The 25301-nt window shown below is 48.8% G+C and overlaps 1 protein-coding gene across 1 annotated transcript in view; it reads left to right on the forward strand.

Moving 5' to 3' along the window:
- The window catches only part of SLC13A4 (solute carrier family 13 member 4), a 43387-nt gene that overhangs the window by 6916 nt on the left and 11170 nt on the right, over positions 1 to 25301 (forward strand). The window contains exons 3-10 of the mRNA XM_029922889.1: positions 12028 to 12164; positions 14081 to 14253; positions 14619 to 14673; positions 16888 to 16927; positions 17706 to 17783; positions 19685 to 19869; positions 23423 to 23542; positions 24738 to 24839. Coding sequence (XP_029778749.1) covers positions 12028 to 12164; positions 14081 to 14253; positions 14619 to 14673; positions 16888 to 16927; positions 17706 to 17783; positions 19685 to 19869; positions 23423 to 23542; positions 24738 to 24839 — 890 coding nt within the window. The remainder of the gene's footprint in view (positions 1 to 12027; positions 12165 to 14080; positions 14254 to 14618; positions 14674 to 16887; positions 16928 to 17705; positions 17784 to 19684; positions 19870 to 23422; positions 23543 to 24737; positions 24840 to 25301) is intronic.

Genomic DNA, 25301 nt, shown 5'->3' on the forward strand with positions numbered 1-25301 from the left:
TAGGTGCTCAATAAATGTTTGTTGACAGAGAGACTTACCATGCTTTCCTCAGTCCTAACAATATGTTCATCTACTTCCTCTAAAAAGAAAAATTCTGTTCCTTCTTCCCCAGCTCAAGATGACTGCATATTCCTTCCTTGACTGCTGTCTACCCAGAACTTGCCTTCTCTGTCCGCTCTCTATCTATGGTCTTCTTCAAAGCTCAGACAGAAATGGTCAACATCAAGCCCAGGTTGCAGTCAGCGTTCAGGGCAAACACTCAACCTACCACAAGTGGGAAAGAAGAAAAACAACAGAACCCAGAAGCAAGGTGAAAGATGGTCCTCATTCATTAATACCTGGTTCTCTTTAGAATTTCGTTATAGCACCTGGTCTCTGCTTGAGTTTCTAATAAAGATTGAATGGCAGAGACTGAGGACAGAGGCACAGAAGAAAGATGAAAGGGAACTGATGTCTGCTGGGCTACTAAGAATCAGGCACGATACTGCAAGTACTATATCAGTTACACAGTCCCCCTAAGATCTCTACCAGTGGGTGTTAATAATCCCATTCTGCGGATGAAGAAAGAGGTTCAGCGAGTTAAGAAACTTACTCAAGATCACAAAGTAGTAGAACTGGATTCAGACTCTTATCTGTTAGGTTCCAAAGTCCATATTCTCACCTGCTTTGCCAGAAGGAAGACATTCCATAAAGTAGCTTCATGGTGAATTTTACTAAGAACTCTGCATGTCTTTTCCTATGTGATGTGAGCAAGAAATAATGAAGCTGACCCTATGGAATGCCTTAACCATGAAAAACAGAACTGTTTTGAAAGTCCAAAGATAGAATTAGGCTATCCCCTAATTGTTGTACTTGACTTCATCTGAATAGGTTGTCTTTCTACCAAATGGACTCAACTGACCAGTTTTTTGATTGTTTGTTTGTGTTGGGGTGTTGGTCTTGGTTGTTTGTTTTATTCTGTATTGTTTTAGTTTTGGGGTGAGAGGGTTGGTGGCAATGAGTGGCCATAGTAGCTTTGAGTTTTCCAGGAAGGATAGAATCCCCTAACCATAAGCAGTGCTTTTATCCCTTGGAGATTGGTACAAATCCAACATCCGGGGACTCATATAAAAGCTAGCCTGTGATCCAAATCACCAGCGGGTTGCTCCAATGCATCCCCTTCCTTTGTGGAAAAAACAATAGTTTGGTCTGTGTGCATGGCTAAAAGAACAACCAACCTTAATGTTTATTTATTTTTGAGAAAGAGAGACACAGAGTGGGAGCAGAACCTAAGCAGGCTCCAGGTTCTGAGCTGTCAGCACAGGGGCTGACCTGAGGCTCGAACTCATGAACTGCAAGATCATGACCTGAGCTAAAGTTGGAAATTCAACTGACTGAGCCACCCAGGTGCCCCAAGAACAACCAACCTTAAATATGACTTTTCTTAAGAAAAGTGCTTTAGCTGATTCTGCATGTTTCTCTTTAAAAGTGAGAAACCAAAAGCCAATGAGTCAGGGAGTGAAAACAGAAGGCAGAGAAAAGAGTGACGTCATAGAAAAAAACTGAATCTTAGCAACTATGGTGAGCTAACTATTAATTAAAAGATTTGTCTTTTTATATCACTACAAGCAGCCTCAGAGCCAATAGCACACTTTAGCCTTGAAGTAGATGGCGTCCCTATTTCTCCAAGGGCTGCCAGAAGCAGGAATCCTCCAGAGGGGTGGTCCAATCAGCGCCTCAGCACTGTAGTGATGTTGCTAGGCAACCGTTCATCCAAAGGCCCGCCCCTTGGCGTGGCCTGGAAGGCCAAACCTACCAGGCATCTGTTGAGTCAGTGGGTTGAAGGATAACGATAACGTGGCTTTTTGAGGAGAAAAGGAAGACTGTCCAGGGAAGGATTAGGCATCGTTCTTGCTGGGGCTGGAGATGGAAAACACTGGAGGAGCTAGAGGGCAAGTCTTAACATCTGAGGTGAAAAATCCATCTGTCAGATAAAGTGGCATTGGCTGGAGATGATATTTAACAGTTGGGTTACAGGAAGCAGCGTAAGCCAGAGAGAGTCTGTGTAGCTGGCTCTTTAAACTCAGATCAGAGGGAAATGACGATAAGTGGAGGACGTGGCTTATGACCCTTTGTGAGTCACCAAACTTTACAGATAGAAACCTACTCCAAACGCCTAATCCACAACCAGCAGCCACACCCCTACACCAGCATGTGCCCTGGCTCCCTGGGAAAAGGCAGGCTGGGGGTCTTCAGGAGTCCCCTTTGCAGACAAGTTACCTACTTGTCACTCCCCAAACCCACTTTGTGCTTGCCTAGCCCTTTGCCTTGACTCAGAGTTCTCTCGAATTCCCTCCATCCTTAAAATTGCCCTCTATAGTGAAGCCTTTCTAAAGACCTCAGCTAAAAGTGTTGCTTCCTTCCCTTGGAGCCTATTTGATATCTTTATCCTTTAAGTGGTACATCAGATACACCTAATATAAACTTACCATAGACATGTCCTCTCTCCACAAAGATTCGCAGCCCGTAGGATTGATGGCTTCTATGGCCTGGATGCAGTGTGGGCTATACTTGCACTGACCCTCAGTCAGCGGTCTTAGGTGCAAGGTTTCTCGATGGTGGCGCAATAGTGTCCCCTCCACCTGAAGGAAGGCAGGTGGATAGGATCAGTATGACTCTGGAACCATGGCTTTCACTCAATATTCAGAAAAATATTTGCTGAGTTCTCGGTCTACCATGTGCAATATGGGATGTTACAGGTACCCTGAAGGTGACATAAATGAAACACATCATTTCTGCCCTCTTGAATGTCACAGCTGATGCTTCTGAGTTTCCTACTGTCCGCTTGGAGGTATGCATATAGAGGGTCAATTTTCATGATGATGATTTGATGGTCAGCAGGTGTTAAGAGTTTGTTGTGCGCAAAACTCAGATTTCTGTCTCTCAGTCTTGCTGAAGAGAGATAGAAAAAAAATGATAGAAATGGCTCTGGACCTTGAGAAGTTTCTAGTCTAACAGAGAGAAGGCACAAACCAAATGGGAAAACACTAAAGACATAGGCAATAATGCCTTGTTTTCAGGCATTGCAGAGGATTCACACAGTTCCCCAAGAGGGAATGTTCTAGATAAATGAAATTTACCCCACCAAGTGCCCAACATTTATACTGACCACTTTTGGACTGAGGCCTTTCTCAAAGGCTTTATCATTTCCCTAGCCCTTTCCTTTAAACAGAAGCTGTTGGATACAAATTAACTTTTTCTTTGGAACCTTCAAAATTTCCAGGGGAAAATCATTTCTCAGTCAAAGGTGCCAGTGCGGGCTAGATGATAACACAGTTGAGTAACTGGAGCACTGGCTGAACAGCGGAACGTAAAGAATCTTGAGTAACATATTGGCAGTGGACCCGAGAGAGAGCTCAAATGAAAATATAAAAGGCGTGTTATCAGATCTGCCAATGACTCCAAGTTGGACAGGCAAACGAACGTACGATGACAAAATCAATGTTGACAGAATGAGACAATGGCCTGGAACTGACGAAATGAAGTTTAATAGGGATGGATGTTAACAGTTTGTGTGAAAAGGACCCTTGGCTTTTACTTGAGTACAGATTCCTTATGAATCATCTATCAGTCCATTGAGGCTGCCAAGATGTTGAGCTTTGACCATATGCCAGGCACTCTGGGAGGTCTTCAACATGCGCTGTATCGCTTAATCCTCTGTAAAGGGGCTGTTATTTCTCTCTTGACAGAGGAGTTCAGAAACTGAAGTTCAGAGAGGTTAAGTAACTTGCTTAAGGAGTCGAGCCAGGACTCAAACCCAGGAGCATACATGATCACAGAACTTGCGCTCTTGCACTGGCCGAAATGTACTGAGATCTGCAGAAATAATAAACATATGTGTCCAGACTCCCAAGCCCCATAAGAGAGACCACCTTGTCTGAGGGAAGGTACTGAAATGGGCTGCCACGTGTCCTCTGGGTGTTCCCATCCCTGGGAATGCAAGCCAGGTGACCATGTCAGCGACATTAGAGGTAGATTTCATGTCTTGGGAGAGGGGTCAGGCTCAAAGCACCCTTTGACTCTAAGACTCTATGATCTTGTTAGCATCCACGGCGTGTGAGCTCAGTCCTGGATTTTCGGTTTGTTCTTTATTTTACCTCCACTGTGACTCTCACTTCTGTCCTTATATCTGCTATGGAAATCCTCTAAGCCACGGAAATCCTCTAAGCCCTTCTATAATGTGTTGCCATAGTCTGCGAAAGTACTGGTGTCAATCATCTTAGCCAAGATGTACTGTTTCTAGGAGGGTGGGAGAGAGAGAGGGCGCTCTGGGGCAGTAAAAGGCATGGTTTGAATGATCAGGCTTGGTATGGTCTCTGGGGTGGCCAGGGCCAGGGACGACTTCCAGCAGAGATGGCATCTGCTTTCTATCTCTCCCCTTCCCATCACTTACAGTCACCCTCTGCTGTCTCCATGGCCCTGCGCTGTGGGGCCACGTCCCACATGCTGGCTCCTGCCAGGGCGGGAGAGACAGCGCGGCAGGTGCAGCTGGGATAACAAACCGGCCCCTGCAGCCACGGGACACGTGAGTTCAATGTCATGAATCTGCTTCCCTGTTTGTTCCTGATCTTTCTGACCTGCCAGATTCCTGACCGTCACCTAGACCCTGACTCTCTTTGTTTGTTTAAACCTGGGGGCATTCCATACACCGTTCTCCACCCTGCCTTTCTGGCCTCTGCTCATAAGGGTGGTCGACCCCCACCTCCACACAGGCCTGTGGCGATGTACGCTGAGCATCAGGGCCCCGCCACCAGCCTGAACCCCAGCTGCCCATCCCCCACAGCCACCCAGACACAGCCCAGCGCTGAGTTTCTCCACCCACGCTGAGGTGGGGCCTGGAGCCATGAACCCACAGATGTTGCAGCCTTTTGAGGCCAAGTTAATGCTTCTGTGGGAAGAGCAGCTCCCTACATATGAGCCAGCCCCTCTGCTCTGGATTCAGAGCCCAGCCCCCTGCCTCAGTCTCCTCCAGTGGGGGCAATTCAGAAGGTCCCAGAAAAGAAGCTTTTCTGAGTCGTGCTTTATGAGTCGGCATCTCAGGAGCTAAGCCAACTTCTGGGCCAGGTCAACACTCATCTGAGTCTCTCTGTTTTAGACTTCTCCAGGGTAGGGTTTGCAAAGAATGTTTTTCTAGCAACAAAGCCTTTTCTTTAAACCACATCTTAGGAGACTCAATACGTAAACCAGATGGAAGAGGGAGTCTTATTCAAATTGGGCATGGAGGCCCAGAGCCCTGGCTGCTTGTGTCCGGCTTCCCACAGGCCTCCTGAAATTTCAGAGGCAGCGAATGCGGTCTGAAAACCTCTGTCCGTGGGGAGTGCAATTAGCTGATTAGGAGGGTGTTGGAGCCCACACAGACTTACCAGCAGAAACTGCATTCCTCTCCCCAGGGCAGGGCCCGGAGTCGGCCATACTGGATTTGGCAGCATGCCTGGGGTGGGGGCTGGAAGCAAGTAGCGTGGGCTCCAGCTCTGGCTGGGGGCAGCTCGGTGTGGACGGGGCAGCCAACCCAGGCAGGCCTCCGGGGAGTCTAAAGGATTTCACTGCAAAACTGTTCAGATGTCCAAAAGAGCCTCAAAAGAAGTCCATTGCCAGAGGCCACCACTGGTCTCCCGAAGGGTGGCCACGCTCCCGGGCCATTCGTAGAGCTCCCCCCAGCTGACCTGCATTTCTGTGGCACCTTGCCAGGGCCACCAGGTGCCCTCATCGGATGCAGTCAGACCCAACACACATCCTGCCACCTCTGGCTTACTGCCACCATGAGCAAGGAGAGGAAAGGGTCAGGATCCAAGCTGGCAGTAGGATAGAACGGAGTTTGAATCCAGTTCTGTCCCTAACTAGTCCTGAACAAGTTTAGTAACCCATGCAAACTGCTATTTACTCATCTGAAAAATGAAGGTAATAGAAATAGCGGCCTCACAGGGAGCCCTGAGGGCTCCCACGGGGCCAGCAGCGGGAAGGAAGGATGGGCCGCTCTGGGGCCTTCCCTCCAGGGGGCAGCTCTGGGGGCGGCTCTGGGGGGCGGCTCCAGGGGCCAGGCTCACATTCCTCCAGAGGATAACCCACAGCTGGGATCAGTTGACCAGAGTCCCCTTCCCCAGAGTCTAGGAATAGAGCCGTGCACACCCCTCCCCTTTATAAAAATTATTTTAAACATTTTTAGGCTTATTTATTTATTTTGGGAGAGAGAGCACAGGAGGTGCACAGGAGGAGCAGAGAGAGAGGAGAGAGAATCCCAAGCACACACTCAGCGTGGAGGCCACGCAGGGCTCAATCTCACGAACTGTAAGATCGTGACCTAAGATGAAATCAAGAGTCAGACACTTAACTGAGTGAGACACCAGGCGCCCCTATAAAAACTATTTTAAAGATTTAAAACCTAATATATCTAGAGATCAGTAAAATCATTCTGTGCTCAAAGACAGCCTTAAGAGCTCATTGCTAAGGGATCTCACCTGCGACTCGCTAGCACGTAACTAGGCCACACGCGCCTGCCCATTCATGCGTTCATGCCCGTGCCTCTCCATCCGGGCGGGGTCAGAAAGCTCTTTCCATGTGCTTCCACTTGGAAAATTTGAAGGCGTCTTCGGGTTCTTATTTAGGCGCACCTGCTCCTTCTTATTTCGTTTCTTTCTCTCATTCCCTCATTTGCTCATGCTGACATGCCTGACATGACCCTCGATCTCGTTTGAGGCTTTTTATCTTTGTTTTACCTCTTTAATAATTATAATAATGGACATTTATTGAGCACTTCCTGTATGCCAGGCCCTGTTCTAAGACCCCGCCTGGCTGATCTTACTGAAGGTCACATCGTGATGGCTTCAGGGAGCCACGTGGCGTTACTATCGCCACTGAAAATATCGGGGTGCCAGGGCCATGGGGGTTCAGCAGCTTGCCCAGGAGCCTACTGCTCATCTGTGGGGAAAGCAACCACTGAAACCCACCTCGTCCGATCTCCGTTTCCAAGCAGCCTCCCTGAGCTCCTGTCTTCTGACACCCAGTCCAGGAACGCACCTGCCCAGCGAGCCTAGGGATCTGGCAAAATACCGCAGAGCAGAAGAGACAGTAAAACCACCACCGCAAGCATCCCAGTAACCGCGCACTCGACTCGGGGGCGTTTTAGGATCCTGTTTCTCTTTGCAAATCATTCCAACAAGCGTCGTTTTCTAGTTTCCCAACTCAGAGAATATTAGTCCCAGAGATTAGGTCATGGGGATAGGAATGCCCACGAGCTTAGCAAACAATGAAAATAACCCTCAAGAATCCTGGGACCCTGGTGATCCTTGAGGCTTCTGAATAACTAAGGTTTTATTATTGAAAAAAATTAGTGGGCTAGACGGTGAACACCGCCATCGGATGGAATTTTAATTTATAAAAGTGGGAAGGCAGCCTTGGGCGTGGGCCCATGCCTGTGCTGATGGCCTCAGAGCAGGTCAGCCTTTGTGTGGATTACTTAGTGATGGAGCTGCCAAAAACCCTGGTTGTCCATGTGGGGGGCGTCAATGTCGGGGGCGCTGCTCGCTGATTTGCATCTGTCATTCACTCTTTACAACAGCTTTACACCAGGTAGGGAATCGTGGAATCTTTGTGTTCAGTTGGTTTTGTTTTTTTAGATGCGTAAATGAAGCCCAGAGAGGTTGAATAACTTGCTTGGGGTCACACAGCTGAGTCCTGGCTGCCTCTGGAGCCTCGCCCATCCCCGCTTGACTGTGCTGCCTCTTAACCACAGGCGGCACCCGGGCTGCATGGCCCGAGCACATGACACCACTTACAAGGGTGCAGGGAGGGCACACGAACAGACCTGAGCCCACCAAATACCCAGTGTAAGCACAGCCCAGAGCCAGGATCGTGCTAACGCTGGGCCTTGGGCTTACATGGGCCTGGGCCTGGCTATTTAGGGCCCGTGTCAGAACTCTGACTCTGAATGGAGACAGAAATGTGTCCCTGCCCATGCCCTCAGGGAGACCGAGAACATTTCCCGAGAGTTGAATTAGATGCCCGGTGTCACCCTGAGTGACAAATTGTGTCGTAGCTTTGGATTCAGGTGGATCTGGACTGATATCCTGACTCTGCCCCTCACGCTGTGACCTCGGAAGACTTCCTTAACCTCTCTGAGTTGGTCTGCTCACCTGCAGAGTGAGGTGGGAACAGTACAGCCTCCTATGACCCCTGGGGAGCTAACACAGGAAAGTGAATGCAAAATGCCAAACTCCCTGCTCGCAGAGAACACTCTGTATGTGTCTGTTCCCTTCTTCTGCCCTTTGAGAGGACCTAGGGACAGAAGCCCTGCGTGTCCTGTAGGCTCTGAGCTCCTAAAAGGCCATCGCAAACTGGTATTCTATTATGACATGTGCCAAAGAAGCAGAAAATGAAAATGTGGCCAGCCAGTCCCTGGGAGAGTAATCCTGGTCGCACTGACATTTTATTTTTTAATATTTATTTATTTATTTTGAGAGAGAGTGTGAGTGGGGGAGGGGCAGAGAGAGAGGGAAAGAGAGAATCCCAAGGAGGCTCCACACTGTCTATGCAGACTGACTCGGGTCTTGATCTCAGGAAGCATGAGATTGTGATTTGAGCCGAAATTGAGGGTCCTGTGCTTAACCAGTGGGAGCACCCAGGCATCCCAGCGCTGACTTTTTAAAGGCTTTGCAGGCAGACTCAAGTCATAGGGCCAGTGCAGGGACTGTGACCTAGGACTTCTGTGTCTCCTGTCTTCTGTGGGTTTCCCTCCCTGGTAGACAGAGGAAAAGAAAACACGGATTTTGCCGTAGAGCTGCCTCCTAGACTCCTGGGAAGGTTAGGGAGCCGTGAGAAAGGACCTAGGTAACCCCCCAACCCCTCCCTAGCCAAGGTCCTCCGGCGTCCCTGAGGTGCCTCCACCTCCCGCTAGGGGGCAGCAACTTCGCCAATGCTCAGGCCACAGGCCTATCCACCTGTCCCAGAGGGAACTGTGCCCTAGAGTCACCAGCCAAGCAGGGAAGGGAGCCCTCTCTGCCCTCCGGAAGCTTTGGTGACAGTGCCAACTGAGGATTGGGTTTGGGAGCTAGAACTAGATTAAGCAGAAGCAGAGGCCTCCTCCAGGAAATGGTCACATAGAGGGCGAAGTCCCTTCTCCTCCCCCACAAACCTCATCAGTGCCACGCAGGAACATCTCCATGAGACAAAAAAAAAACAAAAAAAAGAAGGGAGAAATGGAGCCTCCTGCTTTATTTTGGCTTTTTATGTTGTCAAAGTATTAGCAGAGTTCAAAAGTCAAATAATACTAGGGCACCTGAGTGGCTGAGTCAGTTGAGTGTCTGAATTTGGCTGAGCTCATGATCTCCCGATTCTGTCTCTGTGCTGACAGATCAGAGCCTGGAGCCTGCTTCAGATTCTGTGTCTCCCTCTCTGCTGCGCCCCCTCTCATGCTCTCTCTCTCTCTTTCTCTCAAAATTAAGTAAATATTTTAAAAAACAATACTGAAAAACTCATAATGCAAAACCAGCGGTGCCTTCCCCACCCCTCCCCCCTGTTCTTCCACCAAGTCCCACCTCCCCCTCATCCAGGGTCTGTAACTTTCATCTTTGTTAACTGCTTCTTCTGGTCTTGAGCACCGTATAGTATTCTTATTTGATAATCTTATATTAACTCTTGAGTTATCACTTGTAGACGTTACCAGTTGACTTCTGCTTATAGCAGATGAAGATTGTATCCTCTTACGTTCCCCCTTCTCCCCCTCCAGCCTCCCAACATAAATATGCCACGGGTTTTGCTAACTCAATTTGTGAAGTTGAACAGTATGATTATGTAAATATTGCTTATTTCCAACACCACGTATTTTAACTATATTTGCGTTTCCTGCAATCTTCATTTTTCCTTCCATTAGAAATGTTCTTGTTTTCCTGCTTTAAAGTGGGTTTCTAAATTAGACATTAAACTTTTCTGTAGGTTTTCCTCTCAATTTCTTAAGAGGAAATTCCTTTGTTGGGAACAATTTTCCTGTATGTGATACATATTTCCTGAGCATCTGCTTTTCTACCTTGGTCTGCTAGGTGTTAAGAGATACAGAAAGAAACATGGTCCTTGGCCATTTTGCAGCCTAGTTGAGAGACAAGAGAGATACAACACCAAACGGTACAACCATGCTGCCCTGCGTGCTCTATGGTGGGTGGAATTAATGGTGCCCGCAGGGAATGTTCTGGAGTCAGAGGCTAGAGTCACAAAGAAAGTCATCTTTCACCTGGAAGGCCTGAACTGGGCTTTGAAGTCAGATGGTAAAGCAAAGTCAAGGAGAGAACGTTCCAAGTGAGGAAATCAATGAAGGGTTGGTCTGTGGACCCTAAACACATGAAGCATCTTAACAAGCTCCAGTCTCGATTTCCTCATCATGAAGGGGCAGGAAGAAGTTCATTGCCGGTACTCAGCTGTGGAAGAGAAGAATCCCTATTCTTAGGAAATATACACTGAAGTATTTAGAGAAAATGGCTATAAAATACATGCAACTTGCCCTCAAATGGTTCAGGAAGAAAAAAAAAATACAGACAGATAGTGTATTGGTATTTCTCATTTTTAAAAAAATTTTTTAAATGTTTATGTATTTTTGAGAAAGAGAGAGTGGGAGTAGGGGAAGGGCATAGAGAGGGAGACACAGAATCCGAAGCAGGCTCCAGGCTCTGAGCCATCAGCACAGAGCCCGGCGCAGAGCTCAAACTCACAAACTGTGTCACCATGACCTGAGCCAAAGTTGGATACTTAACCGCCTGAGCCACGCAGGTGCCCCAAGTATTCCTTATACAATATCATTTTGGAATTCTTAGCAACTTCGGAATTACTTGGAGTTATTTAAATTTTTTTAAAGTTTTAAAGATTTAAGGCAAGCTATAAAGATACCCACAAGAACTCTAACTTAAGGATATTATCATATTTATATAAGGTTAATGATGTAAGCAGATTATTCTTTGCTCCATTTGTAGTTAAAATAAAAGGAATTAACTGAAATATTTAATAACAGGAAATTCGCCAAATTCTGTGGTACATTATACTTCTATTAAGATTAATTTTTCCAACAAAATTTAGGTTAAATAGGCTAATGATCAGGGTATGATGTAAATGGGGGGAAAGGGAGAATGTAAAACTATACACACTGTATAGATCCAGTAACATATCTATATAGACCCTAATTGAAGGAAATATACCAAAGTAATAACAGTAGTAGGATTAAGGGTAATTTCACCTTTAAGTTTTCCTATACTTTGAAGTATTCTATAATGAGCATGTATTAACTTTCTAATAAAAAAATGAACATGGGGCACCTGGGTCACTCAGCTGGTTAAGCATCTGACTCTTGATTTGGGCTCAGGTCATGATCTCACAGGTTGGTAAGACTGAGCCCTGTGTGGGGCTCTGCACTGACCGTGAGGAGCCTGCTTGGGATTCTCTGTCTCCTCGCTTTCTACCCTTCCTCCCCTGGCATGCATGTGCCCGCTCTCTCTCTCCCTCTCTCTCTCTCTAAAGGAATAAATAAGCTTTTAAGAAAAGAAAAATGAATACAATTTTCTAAAAAGCTACAGAAGAAAAAAAAAAGAGATCTGGGGATAAGCCCAGAGTTATTTTAATAATTTTTTAGGGATCAAGATTAAATGATAAGTGTATGGTTTTTCTTTGAGATGATATCATAATTAAATAGAGTGTTTTAATATTTTCTTGAGCACAGACAATACCTCTGGTGACTGGCCAGAGTAAACAAAACAATCTTTGGAATCTACTTACAACAGTGCCTGCCAGAGGTAGTGTGTATGCGGGTAGAGAGAATAGATGTATGTGTGTATATACGAGATACATATGTGCATATGTCTTTTATATGTTTCGTCTCAAACATTTGGCTCTTGTAACCACCGTCACCTCCCGGCTTCTTGCTTGCCAGTCTCTGGTTGAGAATGGATTGTGTTGGGCTCGGCGCATGCCCTGGGCCCCGGTGGGGGAGGGGCTCACGGTGCCATCTTCCGGCAGGTGGCCGCTGAGTACTTCAAGAACACCACGCTGCTGCTGGTGGGGGTCATCTGCGTGGCAGCTGCTGTGGAGAAGTGGAACCTGCACAAGCGTATCGCTCTGCGCATGGTCATGATGGCCGGGGCCAAGCCGGGCATGTAAGTAGTCCCGGGGGTGCCCGGTGCTTCCCCCGGCTCCCAGGGGGCCTCCTGGACACAGGCAGGCGTCCAGTTCAGGTTGTTTCTCCACTACTGGGGATGGGATGACATCAGGGCTGCTGGGCTCCTACCTCGATCTCCAGGGAGAGGGCCCTTGATCGTGGACTAGAGATTTGCGTGTGTGACTTTGGTGTCGTGTATTATCACAGTCTAAATAATTTATGTGAGTAATCTAGCCTGTAAGGGCAGCAGGTTGCAAAACACAAGGGGCCCATTAGGTAACATAAGATGGACCAACATAAATTGTTTCTCAACGTTTTTCCGGTATAAGAAGGAAGAGGCTGGACAAGGAAATGGGTGTCTTCTCCTTTATCATTAAGGAGACACGGAGGCTTCCTCCCATCCCCCCGGGATTGAGTTGTCACTGGTTCAGCCCGCAGCTTAGATGTGTTGCATCTGACCTGGTGTCTGTGATCACATGCCTTGCCCTTGACTGTGTCCTCTTCTCTGCCGTCAAGAATGCCAGTAGAGATTCCCAACCTTAGGGAATGTGTAAGAAAGTCAGGACTGACAGTTTTGTGTTAGCCTCCCCTCTGCTCCATTGTACAACCTGACCTTTCTCTTCCCTTTGGAATACGGGTCTCACCTCCTTCTATTTACAGCTTTCTTGTGACATGTGTTTGGAAGCCGCCCTGACTCTTCCGGGAGTCCAGTGGAGTATAAATAAATAATATGGCAGCAATTTTCAACATTGGTCATTTAGATGAATACAGGTTATGCCTAAAAGATGTTCCCATCTCCCACTTAGCTACAGCTTAATTTAAGGTAATTTGCCACTTCGCTCAGTGATGCCCTTGTACCCCACACTCAACCTCCTAGGCACACATCGGCATCTACACATCAGGTTGGGACTCTGGAGCTCTTTAAACCTCTGCGTACTCAAACTCAAGGTCAACCTCCAGAATGCTTATCCCATTGCATTTCTACTCTTCTTTCTTTAACTCATCCTGCAACATGTTTCCACCCCCTGTAGGGTGGGGGTCCCGGGCAGGCACACTCATGTTGCCATCCGCCTAAACAAAACCACCACCAGGATTTTGGCCCACCTGACATAATCTACTCAATATCGTGCAAATCCCCAAATCATGCAAAGTCAGTGATCCCACCTCAAGTAATAAACATGGATAGTCTTTATGTTGGCTTATCTTATGGAAGTGAGAAGTGTGTCTGTTCCAACACACATCGTTATGTGTGCAAAGCCCAAGGGAAGTAACTGAGAGTTTATTTTGTTAGTGTTTTCCTCCACGTGTTGACTCTTCAAGAGTCAGCTTGAAGCTGGAAAAACGAACACAGTGATATGGGACACTTGCGTGACTTGGGGGCTATACGGTCAGGAAGTGGACAGTGGGGCAAGTGGTGAGCGGAACTGTGAACTCCGTATGTCCATCTCTACGTGGTCACTAATAACGACAGTGACGTGGCTGCGGAACGTAGAATGCAATGGTACCCGTAGTCGTGCTGGCTGCAAGGGCAAAAAAAGAAGTCCCATATGCACAAAAAACCTAGGTCATGACCAAAGCTAATGGCTGCAGAGTTGACCAGTCAGTAAGTCCACGCCCTGTGACCCTGCTCCCAATGCGAGCCTTTGCTTAAGGAGGGGCTTTTTTCTAGCAGAGGCCATTAGCCAGGGATGCATGATTTATTCATTCAACAAATACTGAGTTAATGCCTACCCTGTGCCAAGCCCTGGGAGGCCAAAGCCAAATGCATGACATAAAAACCAGACCTTCTGGATACATGCTACCCCCACCCCACCCCGTGCCCTAGCCAGCACCATGGGCACAGGGGGCCCCCGAAGGAGCTGCTGAGAGGTGGCTGTGCAGTAGACGCAGTCCCCCGGCTGTCCTGACTTCCAGGTTGCTGCTCTGTTTCATGTGCTGCACCACACTGCTCTCCATGTGGCTCTCCAACACGTCCACCACCGCCATGGTGATGCCCATCGTGGAGGCCGTGCTGCAGGAGCTGGTCAGTGCCGAGGAGGAGCAGCTCGTGGCCGGCAACTCCAGCGCCGAAGAGGCCGAGCCCATCAGTACAGTTTGCCGGAGTTCACCTCCCCTTTGCCCTTGCACCCTCCTCCTGCGACACCACTCGGCTCAGCGCTGCTCCCCCGGCTCCCTCATCTATGCCCCTCCCCCTTGTAACCTGGCGCCCCGCATTCCTGGCTCTTCTTCCCCCACCCCTCACAGCAGCCACTGCCTACTCCTTTCCCCCCAACACTCAAGGGTTGTGGCAACCCAACCCCCATCCCCGGGCCTCTGTGTGTCTGCACCCCCGCACCAGTCCTCATGCAGGATCTGCCCCTGTTCCCCCATTCAGCCCCAGCCCGCAACCTGTGCCCCTGCACGGTCCGCCCTGGCGACCACCTCTCACGTCCGCTTTCCTTTGCTACTGTAGGTCTCGAGGTAAATAACAGTCAGCCCTCTCTGGAACTCATCTTCGTCAATGCAGAGTGAGTATGGCTGCCCTCCTCCCAGAAAGAGCCTCGCCACGTCGGTTCCAGAGGTCAGCAAAGCTGGGCCCTGAGCCCACAGACGGCTCCCCTAGATGTATGGGCCGGGCCCACGTCTTGACCCTTCCCTCTGTTCTTATTTTCTCTCCATTCTCAGAACCACTTGCCAAGATCCTGAGGGCGACTCCCTCAACCACAAGGAGTTGCAGTGATGAGGGAAGAGACAAAGACTGACTGAATCTGATTGTCCACACATCTACCAAGTAGAATTTTTTAAATGTTTGTTTATTTTTGAGAGAGAGAGAGAAAGAGACAAAGCACAAATGGGAAAGGTGCAGAGGGAGAAGGAGACCCAGAGTCTGAAGGAGGTTCCAGGCTCCGAGCTGTCAGCACGGAAACTGATGGGGGCCCGAACCCATGAACCACAAGTTCATGACCTGTGCCGAAGTCAGACGCTTAACCAACTGAGCCACCCAGGCGCCCCTACCAAGTAGAATTGCATCTGAATTGCTGTCCTTAGAAGAGCAATACATTAATTAATGGGAAAAGTATAATAAATGTCACTGATGATTCTCAGAGGATCACAAAGCATCTAATAGATGCTAGATATGGTCTTATTGGATTTGGCCTTGTCGGGTGGCACAGGGAAAGATGAGGTGACAGGTAGTGGACTTGACAGTTGGTGAGAAGGCCTTGTGAGGGCAGAGAGAAGCAAAAAAAAGGAGAAATACACCCCCAAACATTCACATGAGGGAGATCCATCAACAGCTCATTTCTTTTGGAGATTTTGTATCAAAATTTTGACCTCGAGGGCCACTGTGAGGAGTATCGCCTTTGAAAGTAGGATGTGCCATGGAGCGGAGTTTCATAGTTTGGTGTCTTCGTTCGGGGTGACCGCTGGTGCGGACTGAAACCAGCACAGGCGAGGGGAGAGAGCGGAAGGGTGGGGACTAGCCCTGCTCCCCTCCCCCAGCAGGCCTGCAGGGTCAGAGGTCAGAGTACGTGGGGAGAGACTCTTTCACCCACCTCCCCCCGCCCCTGCTGCTGGCTCCGCCCAGGCTGTGTGAGGGGCTCCAGGCCTGACCTCCTCACCTGATCTGGGAAGGAGGGAGGGGAGGAGGGGAAACATCGTAACTCTCTACTCCTCCCAGGCCAACAACCCTCTCCAAAGAACGCTTCCCTCCAAACCCCACTCCACCCCTTACCCTCTCTTGAGGTGGCCTGGACAGGGGTGATGGCCACAGGGCCCCAGCCCTGCAAGCGTGTCCAACACCTGTCTTCACAGAGAGCTCATAGCACCCATTGTCTTCAGAACTAAAACAAACCAGGGCGCCTGGATGGCTCAGTCGAGTAAGCATCCAATGTCAGCTCAGGTCATGATCTTGCCATTCATGAGTTTGAGCCCCACATCAGGCTCTGTGCTGACAGCTTGGATCCTGGAGCCTGTCTTTGGATTCTGTGTCTACCTCTCTCTCTCTGCCCCTCCCCCACTCATGCTCTTTCTCTCAAAAATAAGTAAACGTTAAAAAAAAACATTATAAGAAAAAGAACTGAAACAAACCGAAGCACGCATTTAGCACTGAGCGTAAGCCAGTAATGCTTTGTTAAGGTCCCACCTCCCTCTATATCCAAGGCCAAGGATGCGTGGGGGACCCCGGGCGTGGAAGAGACTCAGCGCTCACAGGAGCAGCTGTGTTAGAAACTCCCGACCCCCAACCTCTTACTCACATCGGCTTCTCACCGCGTGCAGTCCCTCCCTGCTCCTCCAGTCTCTGGGAAGCACATCACAAATTTCTCCTTCTAGACCGTGACCTTCACAGAGTTAGCCAGTGAGAATGTGGTCAGGGGCCCAGGCGCTCTGGGCAGACAGAGACCGGCCCGCTTGTCTCCTCTATAAATGCAGGTGGTAACACAAGCACCAGCAATCTGTCATGAGGAGAACGAGGTCATGAGGGCAGAGGTCCACGTTTAAGTGCCTGGCCCCCAAAATGCCCTCCATGCTAGTTATCACTGCCGGCACTGCTGTGTCCCCGTGAATCCTGGCAGCACCTCTGGGCCCCTAGGAAGACCCGGGTGGGATGAGTCTGCAGCCTGGGCAACCAGACTCCTGAGCAGTCGCTTACGCCGAACACTAGTGTGGGGCGGGGAGGGACATTCCCGTGTCCTGAAGTCTGGCCCTCAGTTGTTGTTCCCATTTCCTTTGCTTTGTTCCAGCACATCGACTGCAGACTTCACTGCTCTGATGCAGAACAAGGTAAGGCCTTGGGTGTTTTCCGTGCTGTGGGGTCACTTGGAGGTCCCTCGAGCAGACTCAGGGACAGAGGTGCCTGGCAGCTCTGAAACCCGGCGGCAGCCGCCGGGGTGAAAACAGAGAGGTGCTCAGACACGAGACAGGCTGGGTGGGCTCCTGGCAAGGGCCCGCGTACCTCGGGACCCAGGTCGTTGGGGGGCTCAGCCTCGGAACATGCAGGTTCGGCATTTTTCGTGGAAACCCAACACTCAGTCGTTCAGATTTCTGAGAGCCAGGGTCACCCTCCAAATTCCTTGCAGCGGGGACTCCATGCAAACACTGCATAATCAAAAGGGTCCCATTTATGGATGAAAGTCGAGTTCACAGCCTCACCTCTTCCCCCAGAGCTGGTTTTACGGCTTCTTACATCAGCCCACATTCTGATTACCAAACTGTGGACTTTGTTGTGAGATCTTTCTTCATTCATCTTCTTCACGTTAAAGAAAAATGAAGGATCGATCCTTCATTAGCTAATGAAGTTTCAGAAAGTCAGGCTCTGCTACAAGGACAGAGCCCTGCTCTGCCAAGTTTCAGAAGCCTCCGGAAATGGGGTGCTCGACGCCAGGCTGGATGGGAAGGTGCGAACTGGAGGCACAGTGGCCCCTGCTGCACGATCGGCCGGGTTTCTGGTCTCCCATTACCAGAGCGCAGAGGTGTGGGGTGCCCATGGGGGCGACGACGTGGTCCCTCTGAGGGCCACCACATCGTCTTCCTGACAGTGTGATGGTCTTTGTCCCTGCAGAACCTGAATGGCGTGCCCACAGTCACCAACCCTGTCAAAGTGGCAAGCCCCCAGGGCAAGAAGCCACACCGATCCCAGGTAATGGAACTTATCCCTGACCTTCTTTCCTACAGGAAATGCCTTGAGCTTCCTAAGGGGTGCTGGCCTTGAACTTAGGAGGATGTCCGGGCAGTGAGCTGCCACCGGGCACTCCATCCACATCCATGTCTGGCCCGCATGTGCCGTGGAGATAAAACATCTAACTCACTGTTCATCTCAGCAAATCATTCTACCATCTGAGCCCCTACTCTTCCAACTATAAAAGCCAGAAGTTGGGGCACCTGGGTCTTTCAGTTGGGTGAGCATCTGACTTTGGTTCAGGTCATGATCTCACAGTTTGTGAGTTCGAGCCCCACATCCGGCTCTTTGCTGATGGCTCGGAGCCTGGAGCCTGCCTCAGATTCTATGTCTCCCTCTGTCTCTGCTCCTCCCTTGCTCTCCCTCTCTCTTTAAAAAAATAAATAATTAAAAAAAATTTTTAAGCTGGGGGTTTGACTAGATCAGAGGTGCTCAAGCTGTTTCTCATAAGTGCTTCAGGAAAAATGCAAATATCTTATTTATTCTGAGATTGTAAGAAAACTGCTTTTCTCTGCAAGTGAGGACCTTCCTGTTACTTACTATAGCACTGAAAGAAAATGAGGAAACAAAATATACGGAAGCTGGTATAAAATTGCAACTACCACTTAAAAGCCTTGATTTCAAATGTTGGGTCCACTCAAATAATCTCAATTATGTAACATCCATTGTTGTCTCAAATAACTGCCCCCATTTAGGAAATGCTTTTTGGGTACCAAGTACAGTGCCAAGCATTTTCTCCCTAGTCTTGGCTCAGTGGGGTAGCAGTCTTGAACTCCATTTCTGCAGATGAGGCAAAGACGTCATGTGCGCAGGCCTCAGAGCCAGTAGTGAGAGGAGCGTCTTGGTTCAAATCCAAGTCCCCCTGACCACACGTGTATACTTTCAGTTATAAAATAGATGTACACTGATGGAATGCTACATCATGTTTTATACATCGGAGGCCCGTGAAAACTTTCATTAGAGAAAAGGATCCTGGAAAACCCTGGACCAGAGAAATCTATGAGGTCTCTGCCAGCTCTGATAATGAGTCTTTCGGGAAGGTTGGGGAGGGTCCAGACTGGCTTGGGCCCTCCTACAAGGTAGGGCTTTGAGAAAGGAGGCAAGGTGGCCTCTTTGCCACGGTTTTCCCAGGATCTGGCCTGCTGACCTTTGTGCCAAGCAGCTCCTGGTCTCATGAAGACTTTATGAGGGGAAACCAGGCCTGGGGGAGCAGAGAGCACTTGCTTCTTTATCTACACGGGAGACCAGAGGTCAGCAACCTCTGCCCCTGAAAGGCCACCGTCTGGGCCAAACAGGACCTTCGAGAAGCACAGGAGACTGGCCTTATATGCAAGGGGAGGAGGGGAGTGGGGAGGCAAAACCAAGAGGCGAAAAGGAGAGCAGCGTGAGGAAAGGAGGAGAGAATCCCATGCTGGATTCTCCCTGCATCCCAAGCCTTGCTTCTCAGTGCTCCCCCGGGTCAGGACCGTCACTCCGACTCTGCACAGAACAGCCATCTGCCAGGTGTCATTCACACAGAGAGCGGAGAGCAACCAGGTTTGCTGGAGTTCGAGTGAGACACAGAACACGCTGTTATGAACAACAACAGTAATAATAGCTTAGCGTTCATTCAGTGCCAGGATGTGCTCTACATGCTTTCCATACCCTACTTCTTTTACACTTTGTAAGAATCTGGTGGAGAAAGTCAGATTTTCTTCACTTTACAGAAGAATATGCAGCTCAGAGGAGCTGCCCAGGTTGGCAAATGGTAGAGCTAGGATTGGGATTTGTCTTTCCACTGCACCCTGATGTCCCTGTTTTCATGCTTTGTGTGGGGGACAGCCCACGCTGGTTGGAGGGACTCACCAGTTTTCCTCTGCTAGGAAAAGCCACTAGTCCTGATCCCTGGATCCAGGAACCAGGAGCTCAACAGAAAGTACAAGTCCCAGCATGACCAGATGATCTGCAAGTGCCTGTCTCTGAGCATATCTTATGCTGCTACCATCGGGGGCCTGACCACCATTATTGGTACCTCCACCAGCCTCATTTTCTTGGAACACTTCAACAAGTAAGTAACTGACCCGGTTGACAAATATCTACTAAACACCCACTCCACATCAGGAATGGAACTAGGTGCAGAGGATGGGGAAGAAAAATGGAACTAGAATCGTTTCCATACCAAGAGAAAAAAGAGACGATCGAGCATGACAGCTCAGCGGGACTGGAGAGGGCAGGGTTCTGCCGAGAGAGCCCACGGGGGGCACCCAGTCTACAGGGAGAGCACGTCTCCCCGAAGACACAGTTGTGGGAGCGAGACTCAAGGCTCAGTGGGAGGACAACAGACGAAGAGAGGTTTTCCAAAGAAAGCAGTGAGTGACGGGACCCAGGCGAGAGAGCAGAGCACATAAAAGAAAAGGGTAGAGGGCCAGGGAGGAGGACATGAGGATTGCCAAGGGCCTCGAGGCCCACTAAGGAGATTGGACTTGATCTGCAAGACCGTGAGAAGTCCTTGAAGCATTTTAGGCAGGGAGTGAGGTGATCAGATTTACAGTTTTAGAAACTGGTTGTAGACTGAAAAAATAAAAAAAGTAAGAGGGAAGGAAAAGTGGGCAGCAGGAAGATGATTTGGGAAGCACTGCAGATGCCCGGGAGAGAGCTGCGGACGGCCTGCGAACACGGGCAGTGGTGAGGAGAAGCGATCAGATCTGAGAGATGGGCCTGGGAGAGGGGAAAGGCCACGTCTGAGTGTCAGACTCATGGCTTCTGCAGCTGGGGGAGCAGAGCTGCCCTTTACCTCCATGAGCAGAAAAATGAGGAAATGTTGACATAGCAGTTGAGATGTGCAGATGGATACACAGCTCTGAATCTCAAGAGAAATCTTTGGGCGAAAGGCACAGATTTAGTGAGTGGCCTACAGAGCTCTCTTCACGAGCATGTAACCCGTGCAGACGCTCAGAGAGGCCCCACACTCAGCTTGATGCTCTGCTGTCACCATCTGGAAATTCTTAATAATTTTTGGGTGAGCAGCCCCACGTGTTGTGCTGGGCCCACAGGTTAGATGGCAGTGGGTCCTGGTGGGGCGCACGCGGAAATTGAAGCCAGGAGAGTGAAGGAGATCGGCCACTCAGGGAGGACAGAGAGACTTAAGTGGAGCAGGGGCCATAAACATTAAGCTAGAATTTTAAAGTAGACTGTAAACGAGAGAACAACAGGTATCACACAGGGAAGAGGAAACTCTAGTGTCATTCCATCAAAGGAAAAAGTGTTCAAGGAGGAAGGAATGGGCCATACTGTTTCAAGTGGCTGAACAACTAAGGAAAAGAAGGACAAAAATGTATCCATTTGGTGGAGGTGACCTGGGCAAGAGCAATGTGGTCAAGAGACTGAAATGTGAAGCCAAATTTCAGCACAGTGAGGAGTACGCCGGAGTGAGCACGCAGGAGAGTTGTCTGTGATGGGAAGGAGAGACATGGGATGATGACAAAGGAAGAGTCAAGTGGGGTCAAGAGGAGTTTTTAAGACGGAAGATATTTAAATGCTGATAAGCATGTCCAGGTGAGAGGAAAATTAAAGCGTTGGGAAAGTGGTGATGATTGGTAGAGTCCTGTCACAGGCAGAACAAGCCAGGATGGGGTCCAGAGCAGAGGGCAGAGAAACTGACAACAGCCAAGGGGATAAACACACCTTTCCATTTAGCAGGAAAGGGAAGGAAGGAAGCAAGGAGGAAAGGGCAACAGGAAGGGTGGGAGGAAGGAAGGAAGGAGAAAGGGAAGGAAAGAGGGAAAGAAAGAAGGATAGAGGGAAGGAAGGAGGGAGAGAGAGAGGGAAGGAAGGAAGGAGGGTAAGAAGGAAGGAAAGAAGGAGGTAAGTGGGGAAGGAAAGAAAGAAGGAGGGAGGGAAGGAGGGAGGGATGTGTGTGGGGGAGAGAGATGGAGGGACAGAGGAAGGAAGGAAGGAAGGAAGGAAGGGGGGGAGGGAGGGAGGGAGGAAGATGGACCAAGAGAAAGTTAAGACCCAAGTTCCCAGGATGTGAACTTCATGGAGTTGTCACACCGTATTATTCTGTCCAGGCTCTAAGTTTCTGCCCTTTAACTTCTGGTTCACTCTGTGGTTGGCCCAATTCATATTTGCTTAGTCTACTTCCCGGATTGAGTCATGGTACATTGAGTCATAACACTGGCTTACTTGGACAATAGGAATTCTATGAAAGGAAGGTGGGCTCCTTGGATTCCCCACTAGTCTGAAAATGCCACCATGCTATTTTTCTTGGCATTGGTGAACAGACCACCCCCAGAGTGCATTCTGGCTGTGTTTAAAAAATCTACAAATTAGTTGTTACATTCAGTATATATATCCACACTTTCTAAACTGCTATACATGGAATTAGGCCCTAACATCCACAAAAGTCTATTTAATCTATTTTAAAAATCCATTCCTTTTCCTGGGTCCAGGATCAGAACCTAGGCTTCTATGTACAGAGAAGAGACGCTGGAACAGACTTCATGCCTGTTAGCCCAGTGCAGCTTGGAGTGAGTCACTCAATGATTTACATGCCCTCAGTTTCCTCCTAGCTCCAAAAGCCCTTCTTTCCACTGATCGTCACTAATAGTCACTGATGGTGAATGATAGTGACTCTGGCCCTTAGGGAGGGCACAAGCTGTCACAACTTCCCAAGAGGCACATGGATGGTAAAGGTTAGCCCATGACCAGGCCACAGTGTAAAACAACAGTATTGTTTCTCTGCGATGACAGAGAAAATTAAACACTCTTGCCTCCTGTGCTTCCATTGTACTTTCTCTCTGGGGGAGTCTGCTCTTGGTCATTCTTGTTTTCCACGCAGCGCCTGGTGTGAAAAGAGGGGCACAGAACTCCCACCCTAGAGGAGTTCTGTACCCAGTGCCAACTAGAGGAGCTTAAGGGGACAGGAATGCAGGTGTTGTCTTGGCTAAAGTTGTGGCTCACATGTGGCTCCCCAGGAAATGACACATGGGCCAGGGTCACCACTTTGCCTGGTTATGAAGGAAGAGCCCTCTGGGTAGCCTCCCTGAGACGCTAAGACACCAGTGCATGTTGATCAAAGATTCAGAGATTCTAAGCCATGGTTCTCCAATGGGCCCAGTCAACCTAAGTCATGGTTCTCCATGGGCCCAGTCAACACCTGGAACCTTCATGATGCTCTAGAGTCCAAACTTCTCCAGAATTGCATCCCCCAATCAAAGCTCACATTTCTTCAGTGACTTTATTTCACAAAGTATACTAGACTGTCCTTTCCATTCTCTTTTGCCCTAAAAAACTGATGAGTAAACATAGAAGAATCTTTATATAAATTCAGAACAAAGAGATCCTGAGTGGTTCTCCTGAGTGCAAAGTATATACATTTCAGTGATATCAATTTTGGGTGTTTAGGTGCCTTTTTTCAGTGTCCTTCATAATTCTTAGGACCAGTAGAGTTGCAACTGTCAAAGATGTGTGTTCTAGATAGCGTTTTACCATACTGTTACCATCTTCTCTACCGTTAGCTCTGATATATGTCTTCTTAAGGAGCACTTAGCTTATTACCCCCAGAAACCACATGGGAATCTGCCCTTTTCTAATGGCTGACCTGCTTTGTTCCCCTCCAGCCAGTATCCAGCTGCAGAGGTGGTCAACTTCGGGACCTGGTTCCTCTTCAGCTTCCCCATCTCCCTCATCATGCTGGTGGTCAGCTGGTTCTGGATGCACTGGCTCTTCCTGGGCTGCAAGTGAGTCCCAGGGCCTTGCCAGTAGGGCACCAAGGCTCTCCAGTCCCTCCAAAGTCATGGTGTGAGCCCTGGAGAGCACCACTCAAGGGAGTGTCGCCAGTAACCATGGAGGATGCACGAGGAGGACACACCGGCCTAGATGGGGAGTCAGGCGTCACCTGTTCTAGACCCTCCAAACCTACATGGACTCTGTCCTTCACTATGAGCTCTGCAGTGAAACGCTCTTAATTCTAACTAGCTGGTTAAAGGAACTGATTTATAAAAAGTCTGAATGGCGGGTGGTTAATGTAGTTTCACTTCTTCAAAGCATACAGAGTAATCTGGACTACTTCCTAAAGAAATGTGACTCCAAGTATAAGTTTCTTTAGGCTTTATTTTATAGACATGAGTGATTTGTACTTAGTAGTTGCATGAAATAGGCTCATATTTCTCAAAATCATAAGTTAGATATTCCTCCTGCAATACAATTTCTAATATTAATCTGTTTAGGAAGGCTTTTCTTCATAACCATAAGTTGATCGGCCTCAAACACATAAAGGGAAGATATACATGATGTTTTGATATTGGTCCATGGGACCCATGACTCCCATTGCTCAGGAAATGTTCTCTGAGCAGAACATTTTTAAAAAATTGTTTAATGTTTATTTATTTTTGAGAGTGGGGAGAGGGAGAGAGAGACAGAGTGCAAGTAGGGGAGGGGCAGAGGGAGACACAGAATCTGAAACAGGCTCCAGGCTCTGAGCTGTCAACATGGGACTCGAACTCAAGGACCGTGAGATCAGGACCTGAACCCAAGTCGGACACTTAACCAACTGTTATTTTTTAAATAACACAGAGGCTGCTATTACATCGATAGTTGTATACTTCTATACCTCCAGTGTGTAGAAAACAACCCCACATAAATACACTTGCCCAAGTCTATAAGACTTGACTTCACGTGGATACACCAGTGATATACCCAGATAAATATGTCCAAAAGCCTATGGAAGAGGCTGATGAAAGGCTGTGAAACCTGGCAGAGAAAAGTTGTATGGTGTGGGGTGCCTGGGTGGCCCAATCAGTTAAACACCTGACTTGGTATCAGGTCATGGTCTCATGGTTTGTGAGTTTGAACTCCATGTCAGGCTCTGTGCTGACAGTTCTGAGTCTGCTTTGGATTCTCTGTCTCATTCTTTTGCTCATTCTTCCTTATCAGTTTTAGAGAGACCTGCTCACTGAGCAAGAAGAAGAAGACCAAAAGGGAAGAGTTGTCAGAGAAGAGGATCCAAGAGGAGTATGAAAAGCTGGGAGCCATTAGGTAAAAATCAGCCATTCACCTTGTCTCCTCCAGGAAAGCATGGCAGGTTGAATAAGCACATAAGCAGCCTTGTTCTCGATGGTCCCTTCAGCTAGGGGAATTTTCCAGAACTATGAATCCAGGCATTTAGAACTTCTGCTTAATGCCCCAGTCCAGCTGGCCCAGACTCCAGGTGGTCGCTATTCCCATTTGCCATGTTCAAAGTCCAAGGTATGGCTATGGTGTGGGTGCGGATGTCATAGGTGGGGTGGCCTGGGAAAGATGTGCAAGTCGGCCCAGCCACACTCTTGGGGACACACAATTCCCTATAAAGTCAGCACCCTCACACTGCTCTGAATGGGCCACTGCTGGTCCACGGACACTCCCAGGGAGCTGGGGGGTGGGCATCAGGCATCATCAAACACAGGCTTGAAGACAGAGGGCCTGAGAGACCACGCCCCCCATCCTCAGCAATTCCCATCC

This window comes from Suricata suricatta, chromosome 2, assembly GCF_006229205.1.
Source record: "Suricata suricatta isolate VVHF042 chromosome 2, meerkat_22Aug2017_6uvM2_HiC, whole genome shotgun sequence".
Classification (NCBI taxonomy): domain Eukaryota; kingdom Metazoa; phylum Chordata; class Mammalia; order Carnivora; family Herpestidae; genus Suricata; species Suricata suricatta.